The following is a 26,729-nucleotide window of genomic DNA, read 5'->3' on the forward strand; positions in this document are numbered from 1 at the left end:
GAGAGGTGAGAGGCAAGGAAGGACAGAGAAAGAGAGAGAGAGAGAAAGAGAGAGAGAGAGAGAGAGAGAGAGAGAGAGAGAGAGATAGGAAAAGTTGACGAAGAGCATTGCGATCTCATGTCCTCAGAATGTTTGAACATATTCTACACGGAAGGCAAAGCTGGAACGAAGTAAAGCAAAAGAAAGCATCCTATTAATGGTGTCACGGTACACGCCTTGTGTCTATTTTGATTAGGAAGTTAAGGCGACTATGGTCGGATAATTCGTGGCTAAGCGTGTAGTATGTGAGACTGCCGGGATATCAACGTACGACCAGGCACAATAAATTGACAAGACATGATTTGATCCATGCTCTGATATCTGGGGAAAATGTGATACCTCTAACAGACCATTGAAGTTAGGGAAACATCAAGAATAATTATCATTTTCCTTGAGAAAATGAACATATGATGGAATAATGTTCTGTATATCTTTTTCATAAAATTCCTTATCTATAAAATAAGATTTGGTTAAAAAATTTCAACAGTTTATGTTTATTCATTTTTGTACACCTAAAAAGGTAGCAAAATAGTTTAAAGAAGCTTTTACGATTCTCTTCACATGCCAGAGAAAGGACATATTACCAGTACCCGGTTGAGGTGAAATACTTTTAAAATTCCGTTCTGCAAATTTAAATATAATTTATTTATTTGTTGAGATTTTTTTTACCAAAGTACTTATTTGATCAAAGTTGGGTTTATTCGGTGATGTATGTAATAAACGGCGCCAGTTTCGAATTGCAGAACAGGGGATCAAATCCCAACCGGACTGCCTCCCCATAGCAAGGATTGACTATCCGACTACATGGTAAAACTAAGTCTAGTAAGCCAAAAATAGCCGTCGTGAATTAAGAGGTCGTTAAGCCAAGAAGAGAGAGAGAGATAGTCAAAGAAACATCAATGTTTTATTTAAAGAATAATAATTTTATGCTCAAATGCTTAAACGATAAAAAACAATTTATAATTCTATTGAAGAATTGCAAACACGACATTAAACGCATTTTCCAAATGGTATGACAACAGATATCGTAAGGAGAATACATTTTATTTCTTTCCTTTGTTCGATAAGGAATTCGGAAAAGTTTCAATAACTGCCATCAATAACAAGCACAAGGAAACAGCCGCTGATATGTGACATATATTGCATAGAATATGTATAATGATGGACATGGATACCAAACAACCAGGCGGGAATAAAGCAGGACACTGAACCATAAAAACCGAATGAGATATATGGCCTTCAGTGTTTATCCTTTATCTAGCTATTATAATAATTTATGCTTTTTCGATAAGTGTAATAGCGGCGCATTTATTCATTTCTTCTACGTCTACCGACTAAGCCGCCAAGCCATTCAAACGTATCGCCTAATAAAATTTCTTTGTCAATACCAATAAGAGGTAATAAATTTTCTACTTTAATAGCTTTTTTCTTACGTTATAGGTTTTTTTTTACTGCTTCTGTCCTTCGGGCGAAACTCTCCTAGTTCATTTTACACGTGCATTTACAGGCCGCACACGTGACCTTTTCTCTTTGTTGATTTCGAATGAAAATCGATAAAAATACTCACCTGCCCTGCAGGATCCAATCATCGAAATGATCGATGCGAAAATGGACATTCCAATATGGGAGGACCATTCTATCAGGGTTGGGTCAAAAATGTCACCCGAGGAAGGTATATCTTTACACGTTTTCGGTAGTTGACAGTTGCTTGCAGGCAAATTTTTGTCAATGCATGCCGCCCGTTAGTCGGAAGTAGTGTTCCATCGAATAGCGATGGTGATTATTGGACGTCGACGCTACCCTCACAGTACATAAGCTGGCTAGATACGACGACGAGTGCAACGTGCTGTACGCTACCGGAAACGAGTAGAGTACTATCTGTCGTGATGAAAACGTTCGTACGTGACTAGAGAATATTTTTGGCACATTGTGAGCATCGAAACGATGCAACAACTCTTCAGTGTGGGTTGTTTTTCTGCTTGCAAAATAGTTTATTTGTAGTGGAAATTTTGTAATACATTTTTAGGAATGTGAACACTATGTCAAATGATTGTTTTTAACGTGATATGTTTTAAACTACTTAAGTACACTGCCAAACAGTACGTTGTTTGCAAAATGCATTATTCAATTTAAATGCTACCATTCATTATGATTAATAAGCATGGAAAGAACTGTTTTTAATTGCACTGTTCAACCGACGGGAGCTAATGCACGTGAACAGTGAAGCATTAGAGGTGGAAATGGTATAAAGAAAACTATCACTCTTTACGGTGTTACGCAAAGAAACCAGCTGCAGCAAAGGACAAAAACGCGTTAACGACACATTAGCTCGGTAGCTAAATGGCTATAACCCGTTACATCAGGTCCCTCTATCCTTGTGCTGCAATCGGTACCGTTACCAGTGTTCTCTGGAGACAAAATTTTATGACCCGTAAAATAATGAGCTTTTGAACATTAGCGGTAACGTTAGGTAGAAGCTTAATTACATAGTTTGGGAAATCAGCATTAGCCGTAACGATCCATTCCGGGATAAGATGGAAATGTTGGTGTGTTTTCATCTGCCTTTAAGTGGTTTGGGGAAAGATTCAAACCGTTTGTAATGTGTGAGCCGGTGAGCAAAAAAGCAATTGTGAAAAAAGATGAATAAGAACGATAGCGCAGCACTTGAAAAATAAAAATCTGCTTCAAGGAATGATTAAGAAATGAACAGATAAAATTATAAATTAGAAATCAAGGTGTTTTGCAAACAAAAAAACCTGAAGCAACAAAGCTTTCCTTCGCATCGAACGATTTCGCAGCTTAATTATCCATTTCGCTTGTTACCACCGTTTAACGAACCCTGGAATAGTACCCTGGAAGTGGGATGGGTGACAAAAAGGGCTACTACACCAACAGGAGACACATATCCTTGCACAGGGCACATAAAATTGCGTAAGTACGGACAATAAAACGAAACCGGTACTGTTCAAGTCATACCGCTTCGGGCCGTTTGCCGAGCGATTCGCATTCGGTTACACAGCGTCTTTGGTGCGCGGCTGGAAGGTAGGTTAAGGAAAAGCTTTTACCTTAATTAGGCCCACTGTTTACTGGACGTGTATTTTGGAGGATTGTCTTGTTTTCTGAAACCTTTTCACGTTTCACAATGGAGCAGGAAAGCGAATTTATTAGCGTCACCGGGAACAATTTACGAGCCGATTTATGGGGCCCCGTTTGTCCTCCGGCACAACATCAACCGTTGTTTTATGTCGATGTTTCGGAAGATTTGCTCTTTGCTGTGCAGCATCGTTATCGTAACAAAAGCAGAGCGGTTCATAATATATCCTTGTGTTTTAAGCGTGTTTCAAAATTATACGCTCTGATCTAGTCATGAAAGACGGTTAAAACCTGTTGACGCCTAAAGGTAGGCTATATGATTACAATTCAGGACACAGGCTAATGTCTCGACCGGGAAGTAACTTTACATAAGATATGAAAAAGGTCACTTAAAAGGTTATATAAAGTCATTTATTTCTATTGCTTCGGATAATATCTTTTCCCCTGGGATTTAAAAAAATTGATTTGATGAACTTTTGTTATTTTAATCTACCTTTTGCTGCAAAGAATTGTAATCATAACATTTATAAGAAAATTTAGAGATTTCCTTTTGTTCGCTAATCGACACCGAAGATGATAAGAACTCTTAATCTTTTACGCAATAAAACCCGCGAATCGATCGACTCAAGTAGATTCATACTCCACCTCATCAGTCCTAATGGTTGAAGCTGGGTGATAAAATCACCAAATCGTTACTTACCTATTCCACCTCGTAATGCGTGCCGCTCAAAGCGCCATCTTGTCCAGTGCTATCAAAAAATCACATTTTCTCCCTCGCGTTCAAGGCAATGGGTGTGGAAAAAGAAAATGAGCGTCAATGTGTTCCCGTGTGTGTGTACACACAAGGGAAAAGAAAACTGGAAAATTGAACCGTCGGTGCTAAGCGGATTGTTAGTGGATACGACGGTATACGACACACATTATCCGTAGAAAAGCTTCTACTTGGCAAACGCACCGAGTGGGTAACCTCTCGAAGGAGCAATATGTCGCTGATGAGGCCCGCTCAAATGAACGTCTTAATGGGAAAAAGTGTACCTGTGTGGGTCTAAGAGGACTAAGAGCAGCAAATACTGATGGTAGATTAAGAGCAATCTCGAGAGTCTTATTCTGTCATGATGGATCGAAGAGTGTTGTGCGAGTGGAGTGCAGAAAAAAGAGTAAATTAAGCACTTTCACCTTACTACGGGTTGACTTGGCTGTTTTTTGGCTTTCTTTTTTGCCCATACGACTAGTGAAGCGTAGTAATCAAAATGAGCCCTTCCGATGATATGACCGTACCAGATGGCAGCAGGTCGTAATCACTTAACGATGTCTCACGGAGGACATCACGGTTCGACACTCAATCGTGTCTCGAGCTTGAATGCGTAAGCTACGTTTTTATTCTTCTTACCGTGGCGTTGAGTGTACGCTTTGCTAACGATCCGCTTGGTGTAGGTAGTACTTGACGAAAGTCATCCGGTCTCACGTTTGCGTAATTCTGTACCAATTTTATCGCACTATCGGTTCCGTTCTAGGTTGAGTATTTCCCTGCACATATGTTCCGTGCAGTTCGCAGGTGAGCTTATGGGTGAGCATTTTTTTTTGCTTTGTTTTGCTGTTATGGCACACGCTTACAACATCCATGATTTCATGAGCAGTTTTCCTATGCTCGAACGTTGTTATGATAGCTTTTCAAGATCCTGGAATTGGGTGGCGTACGGAAAAATTTTACAGTAAATTGCCTCCGGTTGTTTGTTTTCGATTTTGATCGAAATGATTACTGGTGCGATTGAAGAGAATGAAAACAAAAGAAAAGGTATACAGCAACATGTCGGAAGCAAAAACCGTGTGTGAGGAATGGTAAGAAAAGTAGATTAAATTTTGAACTCACGAAAAATGTACTCTGGGCAAACGTTTCTTGGAAGTGCCATGAGCCGATTAAGCTGTTTCTGTGCTGTGTAGAAGAAAAGCTCGATAGTGTTCTTTACGCCTTTCCGCTTAACGGGATGCGATAGAAACAACGTGTTATGAATAACTAAGAACTTTGATGACTTCATTTCTTGCACATGGATACAACTCTCTTTCTCTATTTCTCTTCTGAATTTTATATCGAAGTTCTGCATAAAAAACTTGAATCACTCCTCGCCCCTCCCACAAGGTAAGCTATAACATTCCCTTGGACCGGGATAGGGCTATAAAATAGCTATCGCTGTTTCGAATAGGTAGCGCCGGTCGGGTTCAATCAGGACTTCAAACATTCCTCTCCATGCAGGCCTGTGTGTGGCGCACCTCCGCAACGTCGTTAAAACAAACATAAAGCTCGAGGCTGACAACAACAACAAGGTTTCCCAGCTCGATGCGAAACTGCTGCACGATACCGGAAAGCCAGCCTTTTGCTGCTTGTTTTATATCGTGACTTTGCACTGCGGCGAACCCACAACCCGTATCCGTGGTTCTTCTGCTTTCTCTGCAATCGAAATCGGTTTGATGTTGTCTGTGATTCCCGTGGCGTAAAGAGGAGGGGAGGTGGGAGTGAAAGCGAAGATGGAAAAGCATTCGAACGATGCTTGCGACCTTTTCCAGGACGTTGCCTTCCGTAGCAACGTAAACAACAAGGGCGCCGAACATAATTCATTCCAAGTAAAATGAATTGATGAATACCATGAGCTTTGTCATGCAACATAGAGGAAGAGCCTGTGACGTGCGACACGTTCGGAAAAGTGTAACACCATCCAATGCGTTACACAGGGGAAAAAAGCTCCACAGCTCCGTGTGTGTCTGTCCATTGTTAGTGTTCATCCGAGTGGGCACGAATTCGAGAAAGCTGAATGCTGTGAATCTCGTAACATAAATAAAAAAATACACACACACACACATACACACAAATCGGCACGCATGAACACCCCTTCAGCATGTGGCAAAGCGCAACAAAAACGCTGCAACTCGCTCGAACTCGCTATCAGTTGAGTCGTTGCGTTGCTAGCGTTCGCAGTGGCTTTGTTAGGGCGAACGAACGACTGTCGATATTTTTGTGTACTCTCGTATCGTAGGCGAGTGTTTTCCCTCGAATCCGTCCCCACCAGTATCTCGTAACGCAAGCGGCACAGGAACGTGAAGTTGCTAGGAAAGAAATAACACAAAAAAAACCCCAAAGGAACAAATCAACTTCACGCAAGGTGAAACTTTTTTGATCGAGTTACCGTTACGAGTGGTGGGAAAATTGAAAATAAAAAGGTTCACCATCCGGTATGTGTCATACGGTGGGAAGAAAAACTGCCCAAAACAGGTGAACAGGTTAGATAAGTTGCTGCAGTACCGAGGCGGGGGAAAAAGTTTAAATCCTTCCCTGTAGCCTCTATACCCATTCCTGTCCTCAAGGTTGAAGGGAATGTAAAATCGGAAGGATTTATTAGTGGTGAATGTGCGTCTCTGTGTGTCTGCGATTACATTAAGAAAGTGTGACAAAAAACGGAAAAAGGAAAAAAATCATTTCAAACAAGGAGACATCACGCGTATGTTTATTTATAGCAAAAGGTGAAAGGTAAACATTGCTCATTTTAGTGCTTTTTTTGAGGGGTGAAATTTTTATCCACTTAGCAAAACTTTGTACTGACTGTTAACAATATTTGGCAAAAAAGGCTGCTTTAATGCAGTATGCGTAGGATGAAGGAGGCCCAGTAAAAGCACGTTGAAAAGCGCCATGCGCTAATGCGATACAGAAAGTTTGGTAAAGAAGTACCATTGAAAGCCAAGCGGCATCGGTACGTACTTTTAATGGAAAAGTGATTATTATGAAGTGACAGTAAAAAACAGCTGTCATATTACGCTAATGTCATTGTGATGATAAACGGCACCATCGTGATAGTAGATGAACTCTGTAGTGCGTTAGCTAGTATGCCGTAGCACGTTTTCGTTGCGATCATTGATCTTATCTGGTCAAAGAAGCAAAGAAAAAGGAACGCATTGTCAACATTATTTGTCTCACGCGCTGTTTTCTCTTTTACTTACTTCTTCGTACGGACACGACCGTTAGTAGTGACGATCGGGAAGCATTTGTGATAAACAGGGTTCGCTTAGTATAAACCGCGGACTGAAACGGACACTCACTATCTGACGTTTCGCCGCTATAACGTCCAGCAGCTGTGCGAGATCGTGTAGCTGACCCTGCCGTTGCCCGATCCGAACAACGACCGACGCAAGCAGCATGTTTTTCTTTCTGTTCTTCGCATCCGATGGGTGCAAAAAAGTGTGTCACATTTTATCGCAACTGGTCGCCGCCTGCCTCCGGAAGTATCGTAGCGGCGGCGCCAACGGTCAGTGGATAGGGGTGAAAGTGTAAAGAGGGGGCCACCGGAATGGCGGCGTGTGTCCGTGTGTCGTTTAAGACGGCGGAAGTGTTTTGCGTGTGACAGCGGTTTCAGTTCAGTAGTGTGACGGTCGCCGGCTTCGCTGGAGCTAACTTGCTAACGATCGTTGGTGCGTTGGTGGTGTTGTGCACGTGGATAGGCGTTTCTTAGCGTCCCTCAAAACCTATCCAGCGGAAAGTGAAGGTTCCATTGTGTTGTTGGGCTATTCGTGTAGGTACAGTGAGAAGTGTGGTAATCCTTCTTTAGCGGTGAGCATCTTCCACGGAATATCCGCTCAATTCCGGAAGCGATGGGAAGGTTTTAGTGGCGCGAAGAATCCGTACGTCCGGTATTATTCATTCCAGCCGCCATTGTGCAGTTCGGTTAGCTTTTTGCGCTTGGCATCACAGGGGGTGATGCGACCAAATGAGTCGTGCCTGAGTGTGTCGTGAACGTATGATTAAGTGTGCTGGTGTGTGCTCTTTGGTTGAGAAGGTCGAACGGCGCACCAGTCAGCTGCAGTGCTGTCAACCGAGTGGGCTCTAGTTCAAGCAGCACTAAGTGTGTCAGCATCCAAACGCTCGCGGTCTGGGAGCGTTGATTTCCTACATTCTACAAAAAAAGGCGGTGGTCTAGGGTAAACCGTTCAGCAAACGGGCTAACGTGTGATAGAAACCAAACCAACAACAACAAAAAAACACACGAAGTGCTTGCGAACAACTGCAAGAACTGACTGGCGAGTCAGTTTCATTTCACTATCAGAAAACCACGGGACGGGAAGTTGTAAAAACGCCATCTCGTGAACGTGAACAAGCAACAAAAAAAAATAGCTCTCACATCGAGTTTTTGGGGAGCGTGTGGTGGCACACTGTGTAAGTTTTGCCATTTTATGATTCCATTTTATTATTGGGTAGGTTTTCAAAGAAAAAAAAAACATCTTCGCTTAGAGCTCCTTTTCTTCGTATCGTATGCACAGACATCTAGCTTAACCGCTTTTCCTATTCGAAGCCGGTAAAGAAGAAAGTTGTTTCACTCCGTTTTGTTAAAAGGCTCCATTCGATGGCACGTACCAAAACACGATTCCCCAAGTGGACCAAACCGAACTTAAGGAAATGAAAATTTCATTAGCCAAGAATGGTGCGAACATTGGAAGTGAAAAACAACAACAAACGAACAAACATACACCCCAGAGCGGATAGTATCGTGTAACACCAAGACACACAGTATTCCAAGAGCTTTAATTTTCCAAAATGCCCGTTGACATTGAATCGTTTAGCCGGGCTTTAAAAGGGTACGAAGGCTACGAATGTTTGCCCGGCAGACGTAATCCAATTAATGTTTGGCAAAGCAAAGGCTCTTCGAGTCGCCAAAAATCTTTCACTACCGAGCTTTGATGAGGATGTTGTATTTTTTTTGGGGGGGAGGTGCAGATCGAGTGGTGCTCGTACGCAAAACGGGCATTTTCACTTTAGCCAGAGTGGTGGCAAAAGCTGCTTGGAAGCTTTTTGGTTCGTTGCCGTTTGAAGGATTACTGAACTAATTAAATTGACAGCTGGTCATTGGGTGACAGATTCATCTGCAATTGCGGTGGATTACGGAAGGGATTACGGTAATTGTTAGCATTTAGCGTGCAGCTATTGATTTGAATTCTTACAAAAATGAAGTGTTTTCATGTTGATTATATTGTTAACCAAATTAACTTATTTTGTTTATGTCCAAATGGTTACCAAAATGATTATATCTTCTACCTTGTTTAGTACTTCAAAATTTCCGCCAAAGCTTTTTAATGTTTATTATAAAGCACCAAATTACCAATTGTTTCTAAGAATGTCATCATACCAAAGCAAAATAATCACAATTTATTACAGTTGTCAGGCTATTTAATCGATCTAACGTCTTAATTCTCTTTACATATCATTTTATACGTTTGCCTCGTTATTTCAATACACAAATATTTACAAATGTAAAATTCCACAAGCTTCACAATTTCACCCATCATTTAGAAACATATTTTACGACTCACTAACGTTTCACATCTCAAAACATATGGCTTGCTCCATACAAATATTGCTACAAATCAAAGAATTAGGCTTCCCTTCGTGCAGGAAATGATTGCCAACCTTGGTCGGTTCATTGGTTCTGTAAAGCTTTGCCAAGAACCAATAAGTCGACACGAGATCACCGTGAAAGCGGGGAGTTGCGAATCGAAACCCGTACACTGTCTACAATGTTTATTTTCACTTTGCTTACACAGCGGCTTTGCCATTAATGCTTACACTTCGATTATCGTCCATTCGTTCGGGTTGTGTTTGCTTATGAACTCGTACGGCCATATCATTTTCCCCTTTTCCTTCCATCCCATTGCGAGATTTTTCTTGCTTCTTCCAACAGTACCTTTCATATTGCTTCCCTGAAGACGCTTCTCCTGATTCCGGCCACTCCCCTGTTATGTAGTTCCTGCGATTAATCATGGTTAAGAATCGTATCGTAGACGCGTGCGACGAACTCACGGAACGTGCTAACCGTGAGTGGTCCTCTTACGATAAGCAGCATGAGAGAGGCACGTTGTAAGCGAAAAAGCATCGACCGTACCCTGTTGATGATTGGATACACGTCAGATCGCTATATAAATTCTACTCGTGCAGTAACGCAGCGTTACTGCAGTGTTGGCATATCGGTTTTTCTAAGCCAGTGTTGTAAAACTTTAATTTGCCCAATATGAAAGCTCAATCAACAAACCCTGCATGTACACTAGATGGGTGTGGTTTTTGGTTGTAGTACAAATCTAAGCCTACTTCAACTTATCGAAATGTTAATCGATACGATCAAATGCTCAAAACGATGGTTTACGGTAGGACGATGCTAAATATTCCGCAGTAGGCTGGCTCAACAAATGGTACAAGTGGAGCGGTTTCCAGAGTGTGTTGGCCAAGTGAAAGTATTCAAGAAAGCAAAATGAACCGCATTTTATCACCAGAATATTGAAGCAATATTGCACGAAGATTTGACATTTTTGAATTGCTGAGCGGGAATTGCTGGATGGTAGTGGCGCGCGTATCTACACCACAGAACGGGCGATCAAATCCCATCCAGGCTAAACCCCTGTACACAGGGCTGACTGTCTCGCTACGGCCAGTAATGACTGGCCAAGACTTCTTCAAGTTGTAGTGAATTTAAAAAAAAAGAGAGTGAACTCAATACCAGGTGAAGATGCCTGGTAAGGATAAAAACAATAGCTGGTGAAGATGGTGATAATATTACCAGGACCGGGGAATCGGGCCACTGGGACGCAATTGAACATTCCCAATTTTGAAAAACAGTGGAAACATTCATTAATATACTGCGTTAAGCCGATCTCATTCGTTGTCGGTGAGGGGTAAGGAATTTTGGATTTCCTTAGACATTTTATTCAAGAAGTTACTATTTTCTAGGTTACAGAAAACGGAATACATGTCATGCGCTCCGAAAATATTCCTTTTACGTGGTCGATCCTATAATGACACATTATGAAATCAGGATTGAAGAGACGCCCAGTCTATCTCAAATGTAGTTTTTACTAGCTTCTATCAAAAACTTTCATACTAGAATTTTCCCTATTTTGGCGATTGTAGTGGAGTTATTGTGCGCAATTCCGACTGAGCCAAGTTCATTGCGCAATAGTAAATTAATAGAGATAGTAAATTGAAAATTTTAGATGATTGAAAAGAAGCAATTGAAAACCACGATGGCCGGGCTAACATTAGCCTTGACCAACTTTGAAATCTGCAAAAAGAACGAATAATTCTTAAATCGGATATCAGTAGTTCGCGATGAAGGGTAAGGAACATTTCGATTTGATAAAAAATACTTTCACAGGTTATTTTTCCCTTTGGTTTTTACACCTGATGTTCGAAGCAAATTGGCATATTCAGTCTGTACGGCTGGATTTCACTGTAAGTACCGTAGTATCGACAATGTAAGCCGTAAATACATCAGAAAATTTTCAGCTTGATAAAAAACTTCTACTAGATGTGACGGAAACTCCATACCTCGGCATTACGTAGATCTGTTGTGTAGCCCTGTAACCGGGCCTATTAACTAGTGGTATTAAAGAAAGGAAAAAAAACCCGCTTAACAAATGCTGACTTCTGCTGAAGATGCCACACACAGACACACACACAAAAATAGGAAGGAGCGCGGTGTCGAGTGAAATAGAAATTTATGGCATTTTTTCGCTGAATCTGTGTCAATCGATCCGCGTGTGCTCCCGCACTGCGGCATTAATCGAACCGGGAGGTATCGACGGATGCTGGTGTACGGCTGTAAAGGTATGGCCGGAAAATCTGGCCCCGGGATTAGGGCTATCCCGGATCAACAAACCCATTCTCCGACGGGATGAGGGCGGGCCTCTGGCATGGGCTATGGAGCAAAAATTGTTTTCCACGAAGTAAAGCTTCCGTTGTTTTTTTTTTCACTTCAACACCGATTTGTATGCGGTTGTCCGGGGGAGAGAAAAAATACGTAACTCAAGAAGGAAAAGAAAAAGATTGAACCAAAATGACACTGAAAAGGCTTTCGCTGTACCCGACTGTCAACGATGGCATCAAAATGGCTCGATATTACGTACGAGGGAATCACGCGGGGATTGAAGCAAAGCAATGCCCAGAGAAGAAATGCTTTTGTTCTTATCACTCGCACCCCATCGCGCAAATGGATTTGGAAGATCGGAACAAGCCCAGTAAACGAGAAGAAAGTAAAAGCAGAAGCGAAGGAAGAACCAAACGTTTGGGGGTTTTAAGAGCACTTCGCGAAAAACACGCGTCCCCATTTTTTTGGTGTGTGTGTATGTGTGTGATGCTTTTCGGACGAACCAAGATAAGCAGTTCTACCGAGTGGGATGTCTTCCAGAACCGGAGATTCGTTTTCTGATTCCCACCATCATTTGTGTCGCCCCCCTTTTTCTCCCTTTCGTACTAGAATCTAACTGAAGTTGGTTTTTCCTTTTTATTTTGACTCGGCTTGTGCCGCAAAAAAACCGGAAAGGAGGCGCTGCAAAATGGCACTTTATCTAGCGTTATAATCTTGTTGAACTAAATTAGCTTCGTTAGGCGTAATCGCGCTCCGCTGGCCATGCAGAGAATGGGATCGAAGCGCGGTAGAATGTGTGTGTGTGAGTGCGCGCACACGACTTTTTTTTGTATTCCCTTGTTTCGACAAACTAACTTTCGACCGATTTCGATTCCATTCGAAGCACGCCAGTAATTCTTTAGGCTTACAGTTTACTCTCTAAGTTAAGTGTGGGAAAAAGAAACGAAACGCGCCAAAGTGGATTAGAGAGTAAATAAGTTACGCGTCCCATCCGGACCCCCGCCCCGGGGGGGAACTTCATTTGCTGCGCTGCTACCTTTTCATGGATTTCAAGTGGCAATGGTCACGGAAGGCCATTCGGAAAGGCGCGATTCAGCGAAAGCAAACAAATGGTTCTTAGTAATGGTCCATTAAATAGTCTGCAAACCAATGACTCAATTTGTTTCGCTGATGTTTTTTTGTTTCGTTTTGTGCGGCGTACGAATGTTCTTGCTGTCCATTTCAAACGATCGAACGGGACAGCTGGACTAGTGTAATTTGAAAACCGCTTCCATTTGAGTTGAAGTGGTTCCGATGCTTTCTTCGAATAATGTGTCGCTTGGAATTGTTCGCTATGCTCAGCGATAAGGATTCTTAAGAAGCGTGAAATGCGACGTTGGGAAATCTGTTTTCATCAATAGACAATTGGTGGTTTTCAAGTGCTGTTGGGCTTTTTTTCTGTGAGAAGCTTTATTTTGTTTTAGAAAACAAGAAACGACGACAATGTACTCTGATATGGTCAGAAAATCTTTTTTTGTAAGTGTTTTTCCTAGATGGTCTCCAAACGATTGGGTAATTGCTTTTGGGGTGATTATTGTTCCAGGAAATATCTCCAATTAATGCCTCGCTCTTTGTGTTTACCGTTGAACTGCATTATGGTTTTACCGCGCCAAAAAGTGTGCAATTCTATTTTGAAAATAACGATTGTAGGGTTTTCGACATGAAGTGCGCTTTTGGGTTGCGATTTCTGATAAGTGATGATATTTTTATCTGATCTCTCTACTGTGCAGCTGTGTGTGAAAATTAAATACATTTCCCTGACGCATGTGCGGTACGATTGCGAGCAAAATGGAAATAAATAATCACTAAATGTTTAATTAAAATTTGCTTTGATAGAGCGACCAACACTGGATATACTTTGTTCATAGTTCTGTGACAATATTTTTCTCTGTTTTGCTTACATTTATGCTGGTGCTTTTGTTTGTCGTTCGACGAGTATAACACAAACACACCTCCGATTCATGCATAAATGCATTCAGCATAGTTTTATGCAGTTCACTGGTCCGTCGAATTTCATTGACGACTTTTCTACCACTTCGCGACTGTCAATCACGCAGCGTTGTGTACCATCATGGAAGTACTGTCACTGGGCAGATAGATAGTGAAAACGAGATGAAAACACAGGAAAAGCAAAAAAAAATACCTTCCCAATGCTAACACGCAACATGTGCGCATTGCCAACTCGTGTGTGTTTGGAGAAAGCATTTTTTTGTTGTTGCTCCATTCATTCCAGAACACGGCCCGTTGTGCGTGCACACAGGTTTGCTTGTTTGAATTTCTTTCCCATGTGCGTGTGACTTGCATTTGATTGAAGTGTCAGAACCGGTTCACTAATCATCCGTTCCCTGGTACGAGATATTTGATGGAAATGCATTTCCCGTTGCTTTACTTGCTAGGAGGAACAATGAAAAAAGGACGTAGAAAACTGCAGCTTTCGATGGAGATACGATCGTTCGAGTTCGATCTGCTGCATCGAGGCGGCTCTGTTTGCCTTTGTTCTGTTCTATGCCCCCGTTGCTTTCCAATTTGTGCATGGAAGAGCGAATTCTCCACATGGTTCTAGGTGATCGGCAATCACAAAAAAATGTACAAACCAAGAGAATGAACATTGTGAAACGTGCTAAAATTCCTTTTGGAAAACCTTTCGAAATCGAGAAATGTTTTCGGTACTTTTTGGCACGTTTTTAGTGTACATGGCCGGTGCCATGAAGCGATATGCGCCGGTATGAACGGTACGGGCAAGCTTAAAAACAGTCAGTATGCTTTTCTTACCATACGCAGCTGGAATATGAAATTCATTGTTTCCCGGCATGTTTTGTGTGCAGGAGGAAAACAATGGTACGGAAAAGAAATAAGCTTTTCGCTTGTTTTATTTCCCATTCAGCCTACGTCTTCTTGTAAATAACGCGGCAAAAAACGGGGACTTCGGCTACTCATCGTTTGATCATTATCGGTCGAGAATTTTGGGTAATGAAATGGTCATGAGAAGGGAGCAACAAAAAAGAAAGAAGGTGGAAATCAATAAAGAAACAAGGTGCAAATGTGTTGTATGAAGAATAATGCAGGAAGCGTTTTTGATGTGACGATTGTTTTCTTATTCGTGCAACAAGGGCAACTTATGTTGGGTCACCTTTTGTGCTTTTTTTTGCCGTCCCGTGTATTTAAACAGAATTTCAATGAATTCTGGCTACCACTCTCACATTTGAAGTGTGCTCAATGAACGATACGAAACGTGCGCTGCTTTGATAAGCTTTTTTCAATAGTAAAAAGAAGCTTTCACAAGTTTGGTTCGATTTTTAGAAAATGTATTTAAGAATTAGAAAATTACAAATCCCGATCACGCCTTCACTGATGAGAGTTTACTTAAGTTGCAAAAGCATGAAATTAAATTAAACTGTAGTCGTTTAAAACATTTTTAAACAGAAATAACAGAACGAAAGAACTTATCATGCATCTGTTTGTATGCAAACAACAAAACCTCAAAATGTGCATTAAAACAATATGAAATAAACGATCAATGGAGGCGCCTGGTATTTTACGATTTTCTTTAATTTTTCACGTTTTTCCTCATGAGTCTGGATGTTTTAATTTTCAATAAATTTTTAATTGCTAAACCCTCTGGACAAGTTGCGATTGTTTCAACTGCACGTGAAAAAATAATACAAATCGTACACGTACACATGTATGTCGATGGAACTGTTTCAACCTTTTCCCACCTGCCCTTTGTTTCCATTTGTAACATGATGTATTGTTGTAGCACAGCGATATTTCGTTCTACATTATTCAAGCACAACATTTCCACTTCCGTTTTGAATTTCAATATCCCAAAACGGGTGTAAGGATGGTATTAGGATTCCGCTCCCGATTTTCTCCCCTTTGGTTTTGAAGCTTTGCAATGAAGCGATGGTAAAGATGCAGGGAAACATGTTCTTCCAGTCGGTTAGAGAGGTAAATGCAAAAGGGCAGAATCATATATTCGCTTTATAAGAGTTCCCGTGAGGGTATGCAAAATGGTACGGAAGGGGTGGCATCATTGTTATATTGTCCGATTCTTTCTATTCCCCTTCGACTTTTTTTTGCTTCCGCCTTTCGAATGTCTGGCGCATCAGCCGGCAAGTAACAATGTTTCGCAATGCATATAACATCCAACTTGTAGGATGAATGTTAAATTTGCTCGTAACCTCCATGTTTTCTTACCCCCAGTACCATCCCGAGCATCATAAAAATGTGAAAGGAGTAATCTTGTCACGGCATATTGGCCGGGGTTTACGCCCACTCACCCGTTTCGAGTGCACGTAGTGGTTTCACACACTCAAGCTCGACAAGGATATGCATGATCACATGGTTGCTAGAACATGCCCGTTGTTGCATGTGGCAGGTAGGAGGAATAGTTGCACGAAGCGGTAATAGATGAAATATAATAAAAAAGGCATGTTTACGATTTCGTGTATTCATGTAGCGCCCGGATAGAAACTGTCGGTTACGAGAGGAACTTCACTTTGCACTCAAGCTTTCAAGCTCAAAACTTTCATAACTCAACTCACGGCCGCATTACACATACACTCGTCAAAAACGTAAAGTTGAAGCTGATATGAACGTAACGCATTTGCATGCATGTTGAACCTGTTCGTAAAGGCCAGGAATATATTGGGCAGAAAAAGAAAGCAACACTATTACGGTATCATTCTGACCGCATCAATCCAGCCGGAAGTCAAATACTTTTTCGTTGCCTTCCTTTTTTTGGAAAGGCAGTGCAACTTCTTCTTGCCGGTGGTCTTTTTTTGGCAGAACCGCTCACCACAACATACGTGGTGCATACGTGAAAAGAAGATTTACATTCTACAGACACTCCCAAAGCATGGCTAAATCGTCGTCAAGACGTGATGGCTAAAAGGGTGGGCTTCATGTGCGGTGAATTTCACCTTAAGCAGCAAACGACGAATGATGACGATAAGCGGAAAATTGGATTGACATGCTGCACCCGCAGAAAACGAGTGTGCGCCAAACGAAAATATGGAAAAATTGTTCGAAACGAAAGCAATCAAAATCAACATGTGTAAAATTTGATTTTACCTGTGTGAATTCATTTTCTGTGCCTCATAAAAAAAACCTTTTTAGTTACATTTAGCCTTTGAAGGTTTCATTCCGGTTGGGTACGAATTAAATACCTTCGGGTATCCAATTACCGGTGTATGATTATTGTTGCTGCAACGCAGCGGAAATTGGACTGATTAGCCTAATTTGTGGGCCAATTAATTCCAATTGGCCTAATAAATGGGCATCAAATGCTTCGGGGCGTACAACTTTGTGGAGCGGTTTCCCAACCGCTTCCCAAACGCTAAATGCTGATTTGCTATCTACAATGGATTCTGGTAGCAGTATCTAGAACATGAAAAGAGCAATCCAAAAAATTTAAGTAAATTACATCATACCATTATCGTGCACGAAAATTTTGAAGGATTTAAGCAAAAAGCAAAACGTACACTCAAAGGGATTCAGTGTTTCATTTCTTTACGAAATGGATTGTGTAACGAAATGGCAAAAAGTATGCAACAGATCACTATTTGCGATGGCTGGTTCGCAGGAACCGGTGGGTAGTACTTCAATGGAATTGGATAAATAAAATAATCAAACCTACCACCGTCAGCATGACACGAAGGATAAGCGGGTGGCTAAGCCTCGCAATACATTCATTAATCATTTTTTCCTTTTCTGGTAGGAAAAAGCCCACCAATTGTAGGTCGACGAATTTGCAACGATGCTGTACTGTTAAACCGGCTCGTAATCACCGGCCTGCAGCTACCCACGCTAGGGGAAATGTTTTTTTTCCTGCTCAGCATCCTAGAACCTAGGAAGAAAGTGAAAATCTACGCCCCAAGAGGTGTACCGGTTCATAGAAAATTCATTTCCCATTTGCCCTTCGGAGGGTGTGTGGTTGCTTCATGTCTTCCTCTCTCTCTCTCTCTTTCGTTGGCGATTACGGATCAGCATCCGATCATCCTCCGTCCGGCGCTGGAATTATCAACTCAAGGCAAAAGTCTTGCTGGAACTAGGCTTTCGTCTTTCGGTGCCGTATGGATGGGCTTAGGAATCACAAACTCCCCTCCCATACAAGAAAATGCACGATATGATGAGCGCATTGGGAATATAATTTCTACGAAAGCTGTACAAGGTCGGGATCACCCTACTCGCATGTCACTGATGACCTTTGGCAAGCATACGCTCGCCTGTCACGGATCTCCAGCTTGGTACTTTGAATCTCAGAACAGGCACTACACATTTTTGCTTTGATGTAAGGATGGGAGTGGTCATGATTAGCTAGACCAAGACCAGTACTAGACCATTGCATGGAGAGGCGGTATCATCCAGTGAGTGGGCAATTAGATGCCTTTAATGTTTCCTTCTACCCGTTTGTGAAGAGCTCTTGGAAGGGATCAATATTGAACCCCTTTTTTTGGAAAAGGCAGTAACTATTTGATGTACTTGTTGTACAAAACGGATCATACCTACTCGGTACTGGGTTCTTTCGTTTACTTAATGTTTGGAGGGTCATTAGCTAGGATGCTGCAAATGGTTTAAAGAACCCTGCAAATGGTTTTAAAGTGTTAGAGCTTTTAATCGGTTGAAAATAGAATGCAAGCACATTGAGATCCATCTCAATGGTTCTACCGGTTTTGTGTACCATAAATGAAAGTATTTAGGTGCTTTGTTCGTAGGATAGATTATTAACCTTATTTATGATGGTTCTAATAATAGGCTTAAGCTCATACAAAAGCTTTCTCCAAATGCTACGAATTGTGTTCCAAAAACAAATATTGCATGGATGCAAAATGGATTGTAAACTATTCTCTTAGCTCAAAGCATTTATTGAGAATTTATTGATTAAAGTCTCTATTGTTGAGCTATGAACAATACAGCAAAATTTCAATTAATTTTAGCAATCATTTTTCTTATCAAACGCATGTTTTTAACATTGTTTGGAGCAGTGGAACTTCTAACTCATCTGATGGGTTCATAAAAAAAGGAAAATGCGCCGTAAGTTATGCATTTGGCATCACTTTAGCTTGTTACTTCTAAGATGAGGAAATGTTTTAGTCGTTTTGAAGGGGACATGAAGGGGATATAGTATAGAGTATCTCAATTCTTTTAAACATTGTGTATGTAACACAGATAATCAATTTACAACTTCTAACAAACTCTATTAACCGCTCTCCATTCCATGGTGTTTGTATTTTCAGGAAATTGAAATGTCAATCGTGATAGCCTCCAACGCACTCGCAGCCATCATTTGCAACCTTTCCACGTGAAGCCTTTAGTTGGAGGGTTCACCTTTCTGGTTTTTTTTTTTCAAAACATATCCCACTTTCCCTGGCCACCGAGCGATGGAACGCGCCGACACGAGGGCATCGAAAATGAGTTCTCGCAAGTCATTGGCACCCGCCGAGAGAGAAGCGGCACCGAAAAATGCTGACCTGTCAGCAACACCATCCACGGCTGTTCCCGCATCGCACCGCCGATCGAACCGGAAACCATCGAAAAAAGACACGGTCGATGTGAAACCGGTGGAGCTCACACAAACCACGCTCAACCTATGCCAGGTGTATGTCCTGCTGGCGGTGCTGCTGAGCGGCATGTTCGTACTATCTGCAGCTCTACTAGCTTACGTCGACCGACGGTTACCACCGACGGATGTAGGACGTACGTCACCATCGCTGGAGGAGGAAGTTCACCGTCAGGTCGAAACGATCCTGAGCAACTACTGGAAGAGTAACATCGATAAATTGAGCGCAGATCTGCTGGCGCACACGAGACGTACCGCGCCAGAACTTAGGTAAGATTCATCGTTTATATCATTTTTCTATATTCGAATGCGTGTGTGTTTGTGTGTATGTGTGTAAATTGTTGACTCTAGACAGGGAGAAAAAGGAGAACAGACCGACTACGAACGCATAGTGGAGCAAATCGAACTGGAGCAATATAACCTCACTCGGGCTACCAGGGTAAAGCCGATTAAATGGTCCATTTAGTGGTGAAAAAAAGCCATGACCATAGTGCTCTAGTAGTGAGGCACAATTTTTGGCAACTACGTTCATTCCAGCCACTAGCTGCTTAGCTGCTCCAAATAGAATAGCTTTCCCCTAGACTGTGAACCGAGTCCGTGATTTCTGTACCGTTCGAAGTCCCGCTGGGTTTGGTTTAGAGCACACGCTGCTTGCATCTCCAGGACGTGCGATTATTCATCGGATATTTTACCTCACACATCCCTTTTTTCCCCACCACTTTCTCTTGCATGCTTTTCTATTTATCGACAAAAAATAACCCCAATACCACTATTTACACAACGCCACAGGGGTAATAAAAAGAAAGCTTACAGTTCCGCTTGTGCATGAGAAAACAAAAAAAAACAAGGTTTTTGTACGGATGGGTTTTAGTTAACCGGGCGGGGAAATATAAGTTATGGAGAGGCTAAATGTGAAAATGTAATCGTGTGCCAATGGAAACGATTCGATTTGAATCAGGGAGCTTTTGCAGTTGATGTTTTTTTCGTGTTTTGTTTTGCGGAAAGCTTTTACAAACAGTAATATTATGCCGGACGTTTTTGGCCAGTAACGTGCGGCTCGTTACGGTTGGTAAGATATTTGCACTCGTAGCAAATACCCACCATTTCGGTGGCAATAAAGTTAGGTATTTTATTGAAAACCATTACATGCGCTGGATAAGAAAAAAGAAAGTACGGCTGTGTGCAAATTGTACTGATGTTCCGAAACAAAGCACATTATTTAATGGATAGAAACATATTTAATGGTGGTGAATTTATTCAGCAGAAGGGTAACAGTTTCGGTGCAGTTATGTTGGATTTTTTTAAGTAATCAATTATATTATCAATTATTATCAATTTAAGTAATCAATTATATTATAATCAGAAAACCTTTTTTTAAAAAGTGCTTGTTTGAAAATCGTAGCTCCTAAATGTATGCAATTTGTATTAAAAAATCTTCTTCATTCCAAGAGCTTTTACTTTCTTTTTTCCATCTTTTTGTTTTAAATTTGCGTAAAAATTCCGATTACAAACCATTTTATTCTTATTTTACCTTGTAAGTAAATTTTAAACCTACTCGCTGAAGGAAAATTGCACAATGGAATTATAATGTGAAAATCAATACCCTCGTAGAGTCCAGGTTCCAATTATCGGTAAGTGAAACTGGATCGGCTGTATCTTCTTCGTACGGCAACCATCAGTGGCAGCAATTGTTTGCACAAAATCCAGCATATTCTAGCGCAACCCACGATGAACAAGAATGAAGAAGACAGTCGATGAACGAACCGAAACACTGCATCGGATGGCAAAGACTAACGACCAATACGGTTCGCTTTAAATTCCACCCGACTTGCCCCTTGCTTTGTAAGGTTGCCGGCGTTAGCGATAAAACGAAGGAAAAAATAATCAATAAGCACTCGGGCATAATTTTATTGCTCAAGCAAATGGAATTGCAGTTTGATCCGGTTGTACGGTGGATGGTGAAAGTGCACCACCCAGCTCCGTTACCGGGTTATCCGAAGTCAGATCGTGCGAATAAGGGATAGTCTTGCCAGTAAAGGACCCGTGATAGCCGCACTGTAGTTACGGCCATACGATAATGGCGCTTTCTGGACAGTACAAGAGATTAGTGGAATTATACTTTATGTGGCAGGTTCGATCGTTTCCGAACTCGGGATGAAGGGTGTGTTTCGGTGTGATGATGGGAATGGTGTGCGATTGCTTGGATGACTGTATGGACCAGAAGGAACCAACCGAGATTTAACCCGCTTCGTACGAGATATAGGGTTTTTCGGAGTTTATTTCGAACAAAGCCAAACATTTCTCGTGCCGGATAATCTCGCATTGCGAAGGGAAACGGCTTTTGCCTGGGTGGCTTTACATGCATTTCTCGTGCAGTGTATGCGGTCGGCTTACATACGCTTGTTGGCATGCGGTTAATGCTGCACGTGTTGTCTTTGGTTTGATAAATGTCTAGACTTGCTACGGTAAATGCATAACACACCTGGGTCTGCGCTTGCATTGCATAAATGCTTAAGCTTGGCGAAAACTTTGTAAGTTACTTTGTGTAAGGTATTTCTTTAGAATTACCTTTACAGCGAATCATTGCTAAGTAAAGGAATATGGTGTACTTATCGTTTCATCGAAACACCCAAACCTAACAGGAAATGAAAGAGCCGTGAAATGAAAACTTTATAACTGCTCTCGTTTTGCCGTTCGCTTTGTAGGCTATAGTAAGATTTTGGAGGGAGTTGAACTATTTTTGAAACAACTTAAATTCAATTCAAACCGATTTCTACTGTTTTAAAATAAGGTGAATAATTTAAATGTTTTATTTCGCTGACGTCGATTACAGGTATAAATTTTAATGCAGAAGTATGAGGAGAAACAATTTTTCGTTCTTTTTGATGTCCTTTCTTAGAGGAAAAATTAAACTAAAACTATTTTTTTCTTATTGTATTTCTGTTTCTTATAACAACTTTATCAGAATGAAGAAAATGTTGCTTAGAGCAGTTAATCTGAATTCTAGTGCATTTATTCTATATTATTATTCGCCGAACAACTGTGACCGGCAAGGACATGAAACGGGATTCGTCTTTGCTAAGAAGTTTTTCAAATTTATAGAAGTTTTTAAATTTTTTATTATTGTTTTCTTTTTTTTTAATTAAGAATTATTTGAGTGAAAAGAAACTTATTTGAGAATTGCAAAAAAATTTGCATTAAAATACATGAATTTATAATTTTTTCTAAATTTACAAAAAAAGCAAAGACTGTATCCTTAGGAGATTTTCAAATTTATATTTTTTTTTATTTTTTTTTATTATTTTTTTTTCTTTATTTAAGAAATATTCATTTAAGAAATATTTGAGTGAAAAAAACTTATTTCAACAAATTCGCATTAAAATACATCAATTTATAAATTTTGCTAAATTTCCCAACAAAGCTAAGGCTATAGCCTTTGGAGATTTTCAAATTTATAGAATTTCTTTATTTTTTTTGTTATTTTTAAATCTTTTTTTATTTAAAGCATTATGAACAGTAAAGTATTATAATATTGTAAGACATACATATTGAAATCTACAAGCACCAAAAATTTCTTGCCCCCTTAGCCTCGGGGCTCCCCGTGGCCGCTTAGTTTGCGTTTTGGACGAATCGTCTGTGAGTTGGATAATAAATATCCTAAAAGTATCCCGTTTCATGTCCTTTCAACTCATCTCGTTTCAACTCATGTATATCAAACGTTTCGTTTCAACCCATTTTTGTTTCAACTCACTCGCACATTTTCGTTTCGATTCACGTATTTGCTCTTTTTGCAACTCGACTCTCCACGGCTACATGCTTACACTCATGAGTGAGTAAGTGAAAAAAAGAGTCGCTAAAACTCTTCGTGGTGACTGAACGAAACTCGTTCAATACAACGTTTCAACTAACTATCTCACTCATACTCACTTTGCATATATCTAATATATTCGGATTAATATACTTTTTATAAATAATAAATCACTTTGCAGATTGCATAAGTTTAGGTGGTTTTAAGCAATACTTCGTTGCTTATTTACTTGTAAACAGTTTTACAATTTCTATTCAAATATTCTTATTTTATCCACATTGTACAAATGAAATTGAAAATATTAAACTTTCTCATTATATTGAATGTTATAAATTTCTAATTTAAAGCCATCTTGTTATAATTAAAGTGAGGAAATTTTACCTAGTTTTGCTATTCCCTTTTATTTCCAACTCTGTGTGTATTTCACACAGAATGTCTTGTTTGCTTATTTTCATTGGCAAGGTCGGTTACATCCGATCTGGGTTAGCTTTGTTTAATAACCATCCGATGATGATGATGATGATGGTGCCGGTACTGATGCTCATGATTAGCCTTCCGGCGTAAGGAACAGCTTGCGCTCTCACCGGAAGCACCGAACACGTGGGTGGGAAAAACTAACCCACACCACACATCAAGCCGGAATCCAACTGACAGGCCCACAGCCCTTGTTTGAGGTGTGCACGTACACAGCACCGTCATATACCTGCCATGACACGTCTGTGACGTAAGGTAATAAGTTGCAGTGTAATGCAGTCGGGCATACCGCAACAGCAGTCACGCTTCGTTTTATGAAACCAACATCAGGAAGCCATTTTAATTTATCACTTCAAATATTGTTACACGCGGTGGGAACCGGCGCAGGGAGGGATGCTTAATGGAAGTGAAGGATGCATGCATCACCGTTGGAAAGATGTGCAACTTTTCGTGTTTGCATAATGATTGGTTGAAGAGCAAACTTGCCAAGCAGTTAAAAGTGCCGGCAATGGCAAGTGGCGCATGCATGTTATAATATTTGTGTTTCGCAAAGGGAGTTTACGTTTCATTACTGTGCAATGTTTTCTTAAAGCTGTAGGGGTTTTCTTGGAGCTACAAGGTTTCTTTTTTTGAGGTGACACGTTTTGTAATGAGAAGTGGTAACTTTTCTAGCGTAAGTATCGTTTTGCGTTTGAATTATCCCAGCACAAAAGGAATTATTTATTAGTATATTTTTGTACCAAACCGATGGAACGATGCCAAACTGCTTTCGGGTGTACGTTCAGTTTACGCTTCAAAACGCAATACCATTTTGGCGTCTGACTAACCCCTTGAAAGTTGAGTCAATAAAAGAAAGCAAAATTTACGACATTTCTGAAATGGTCTCCAATTTTCTTAAGCCATCCAAGGGCTTTCGCTTAGTTGCTTTCTGATGGGAAAAGATTAAACCGGGCAAGGGAACTTGCTCCGGTAGGTATCGTTGCTGTTTTATTTTCTTTCGGCTTTTTTTTTCTTTTCTATAAGATTGTCTTCCTTTGATTTTCATTTTCCCCGAACCGGTAGTATAAGCTGAGCGGTTTTTTGTTTTGTTTCGAACGTAAAATACTTTGCCCGTTGCGAGATTCTTTAACGATCAAGTTTTGCTTCTTGGGATATATTTTTGGTGAAACGATAAAAAAAAGCGATGGCAAACTGTGCGGGAAAGAAGAACCTTTGGTGCAGAGCGAAGCGAAATGAAAGAGAAGCTATCAAAATCCTCATTTGATGCAGAACAATATATTTCATCGTCAGTGCAAGGTGTTGAGACGTAGTACTAGGTGGTGATTAAAATTTTTGATAGCTGCATTACGTCGCGACCGCACTGGGACCGCATAGCGCTCGCGCCTCAAAAAAGAAGCTCGTTACGGCCGCATGTATAAATTATGATTCTTGAGGTTTCAGGCTAGCAAGAAAAGATGATGAAAAATACAAGGACGAATATAAGCGGGGAGTATAACTTTGGCAGAGTTATACACTGCTTTAGGCTCACCTGTGTATGTAGGTGAGTTCGTGTCACAGGAATACGACTAAGCAAATGGGTTTTAAATGAGGATTTCTTTGAAGCGATCCATGTTTGTAGTACAAGTTTTATATAAAATTGTATGACATTTGATGAGGGCTTTTTTAGAAATCTTCAAAATATCCTTATAAATTTTCTTAGACTAAGTGAACTGAAGTATAAAGATTGCCTAGTTTGATGCGATCCGAAGCAAATACATTTTTACTTCTCATTACGCACAATAATCGTGGTCATGGTCTTGACATACTACAGGAGCAAACCGTGCACGGTAGGGCTCCATAATCTGCCAATCATCTTCGGAGATCTGGTTCATTAAAGTCATACATCAAAAGCACACCGAAAAATGCTTCTCCTCCAATAACATTGAGGATTGATTTCTCATCAATCAAACCATATGTTATTACTTCTCTCCAACAGCACTTCATTGCCTTACTTAGTAGCGAATCAGAGAGTACAAAACGAACGGAAGCTGCCGTTCCGGGAAACGTCTGGCCGGCCGAAGCGCGATTTAAGCCTGTTTGACGATAATCTGGTCCCGGATCAGGAAGGTAAGAAAACAAACTACAAACTTGTTCCAGCTCATCGCACATAGCCGTCAGAGGTGTCGATGGAAATTAGGAAGAAAAATAATTGTGTTACCATTTTCACAGGTCCGAACGTGGAGTTCTTCAATCCGAAGCTACGATCGGAGCTGGAGAAGAAGGATGCGGAGATTATAAAGAAGACGGGCTTGAAGGGTGCCGCTCCTGGTGGTGATAGTTGGGTTTGGCTGACGAGCTACTCTCGCATACCGGTAGGTACTGGATACACTGAATGCCACCATCCACTAAATGGATGAAGTGGGGCAGCAATCGAATCAAAACCATCGACCTGAATGTGTAAATCGTTGCATTCGAGATGAAATCAAATTCCAACACCGAGATGTTTATCGGTTCGGTTGTTTGGCATGTGAAGAAGAATGAGCACAGGTGATACAGCAATGCATGCCCAGAGCGATGCGGCACTAGGTGAAACCATTCCTCGAGGAGTGATATTTTTTCCTTCCATTTATTTGATCAATTCACCATCTCATCTCCCACCGGATCACTTTAACAATCAGCACGGCATCGGGTTATGTAAAGCGGTTCTTCGCTCTCCTAACCCTCACGTTTTCTCTTTTCTTCTTGCTGCTTCTTGTTGGTGAATTTATCACTGCAATACACTTCATCTACCTTCCAGCAATCGACGATGACGTCGGTTCCGTTTCCGGATTGATGTGATATTGCGATGCGAAAACGATACGACACTTTATTGCATTTTACTGCTTCCGGCTTCCGGAATATGTGTGGATGAGTGATACGGGGCTTTTGCCGGCAAACATACGATGGTTTGCATTGCACAAGCTAAAAGATTGATACATGTATGGGCATGCTAAAAAAAAGATATATGCAATTCCCAATCCGTTGTCCGCGAGGGAATCGAATTTTTATGTCCATAGCCGTAAAA

The 26,729-nt window shown here is 40.9% G+C and overlaps 1 protein-coding gene across 1 annotated transcript in view; it reads left to right on the plus strand.

Moving 5' to 3' along the window:
- Positions 1-6,075: 6,075 nt before the first annotated feature.
- LOC125769321 (uncharacterized) overlaps positions 6,076-26,729 on the plus strand; it is a 33,701-nt gene continuing 13,047 nt past the window's right edge. The window contains exons 1-5 of the mRNA XM_049437993.1: positions 6,076-6,652; positions 7,145-8,329; positions 19,082-19,674; positions 25,662-25,792; positions 25,895-26,037. Coding sequence (XP_049293950.1) covers positions 19,226-19,674; positions 25,662-25,792; positions 25,895-26,037 — 723 coding nt within the window. The 5' untranslated portion in view covers positions 6,076-6,652; positions 7,145-8,329; positions 19,082-19,225. The remainder of the gene's footprint in view (positions 6,653-7,144; positions 8,330-19,081; positions 19,675-25,661; positions 25,793-25,894; positions 26,038-26,729) is intronic.

Source organism: Anopheles funestus, chromosome 3RL (assembly GCF_943734845.2).
Source record: "Anopheles funestus chromosome 3RL, idAnoFuneDA-416_04, whole genome shotgun sequence".
Lineage (NCBI taxonomy): Eukaryota > Metazoa > Arthropoda > Insecta > Diptera > Culicidae > Anopheles > Anopheles funestus.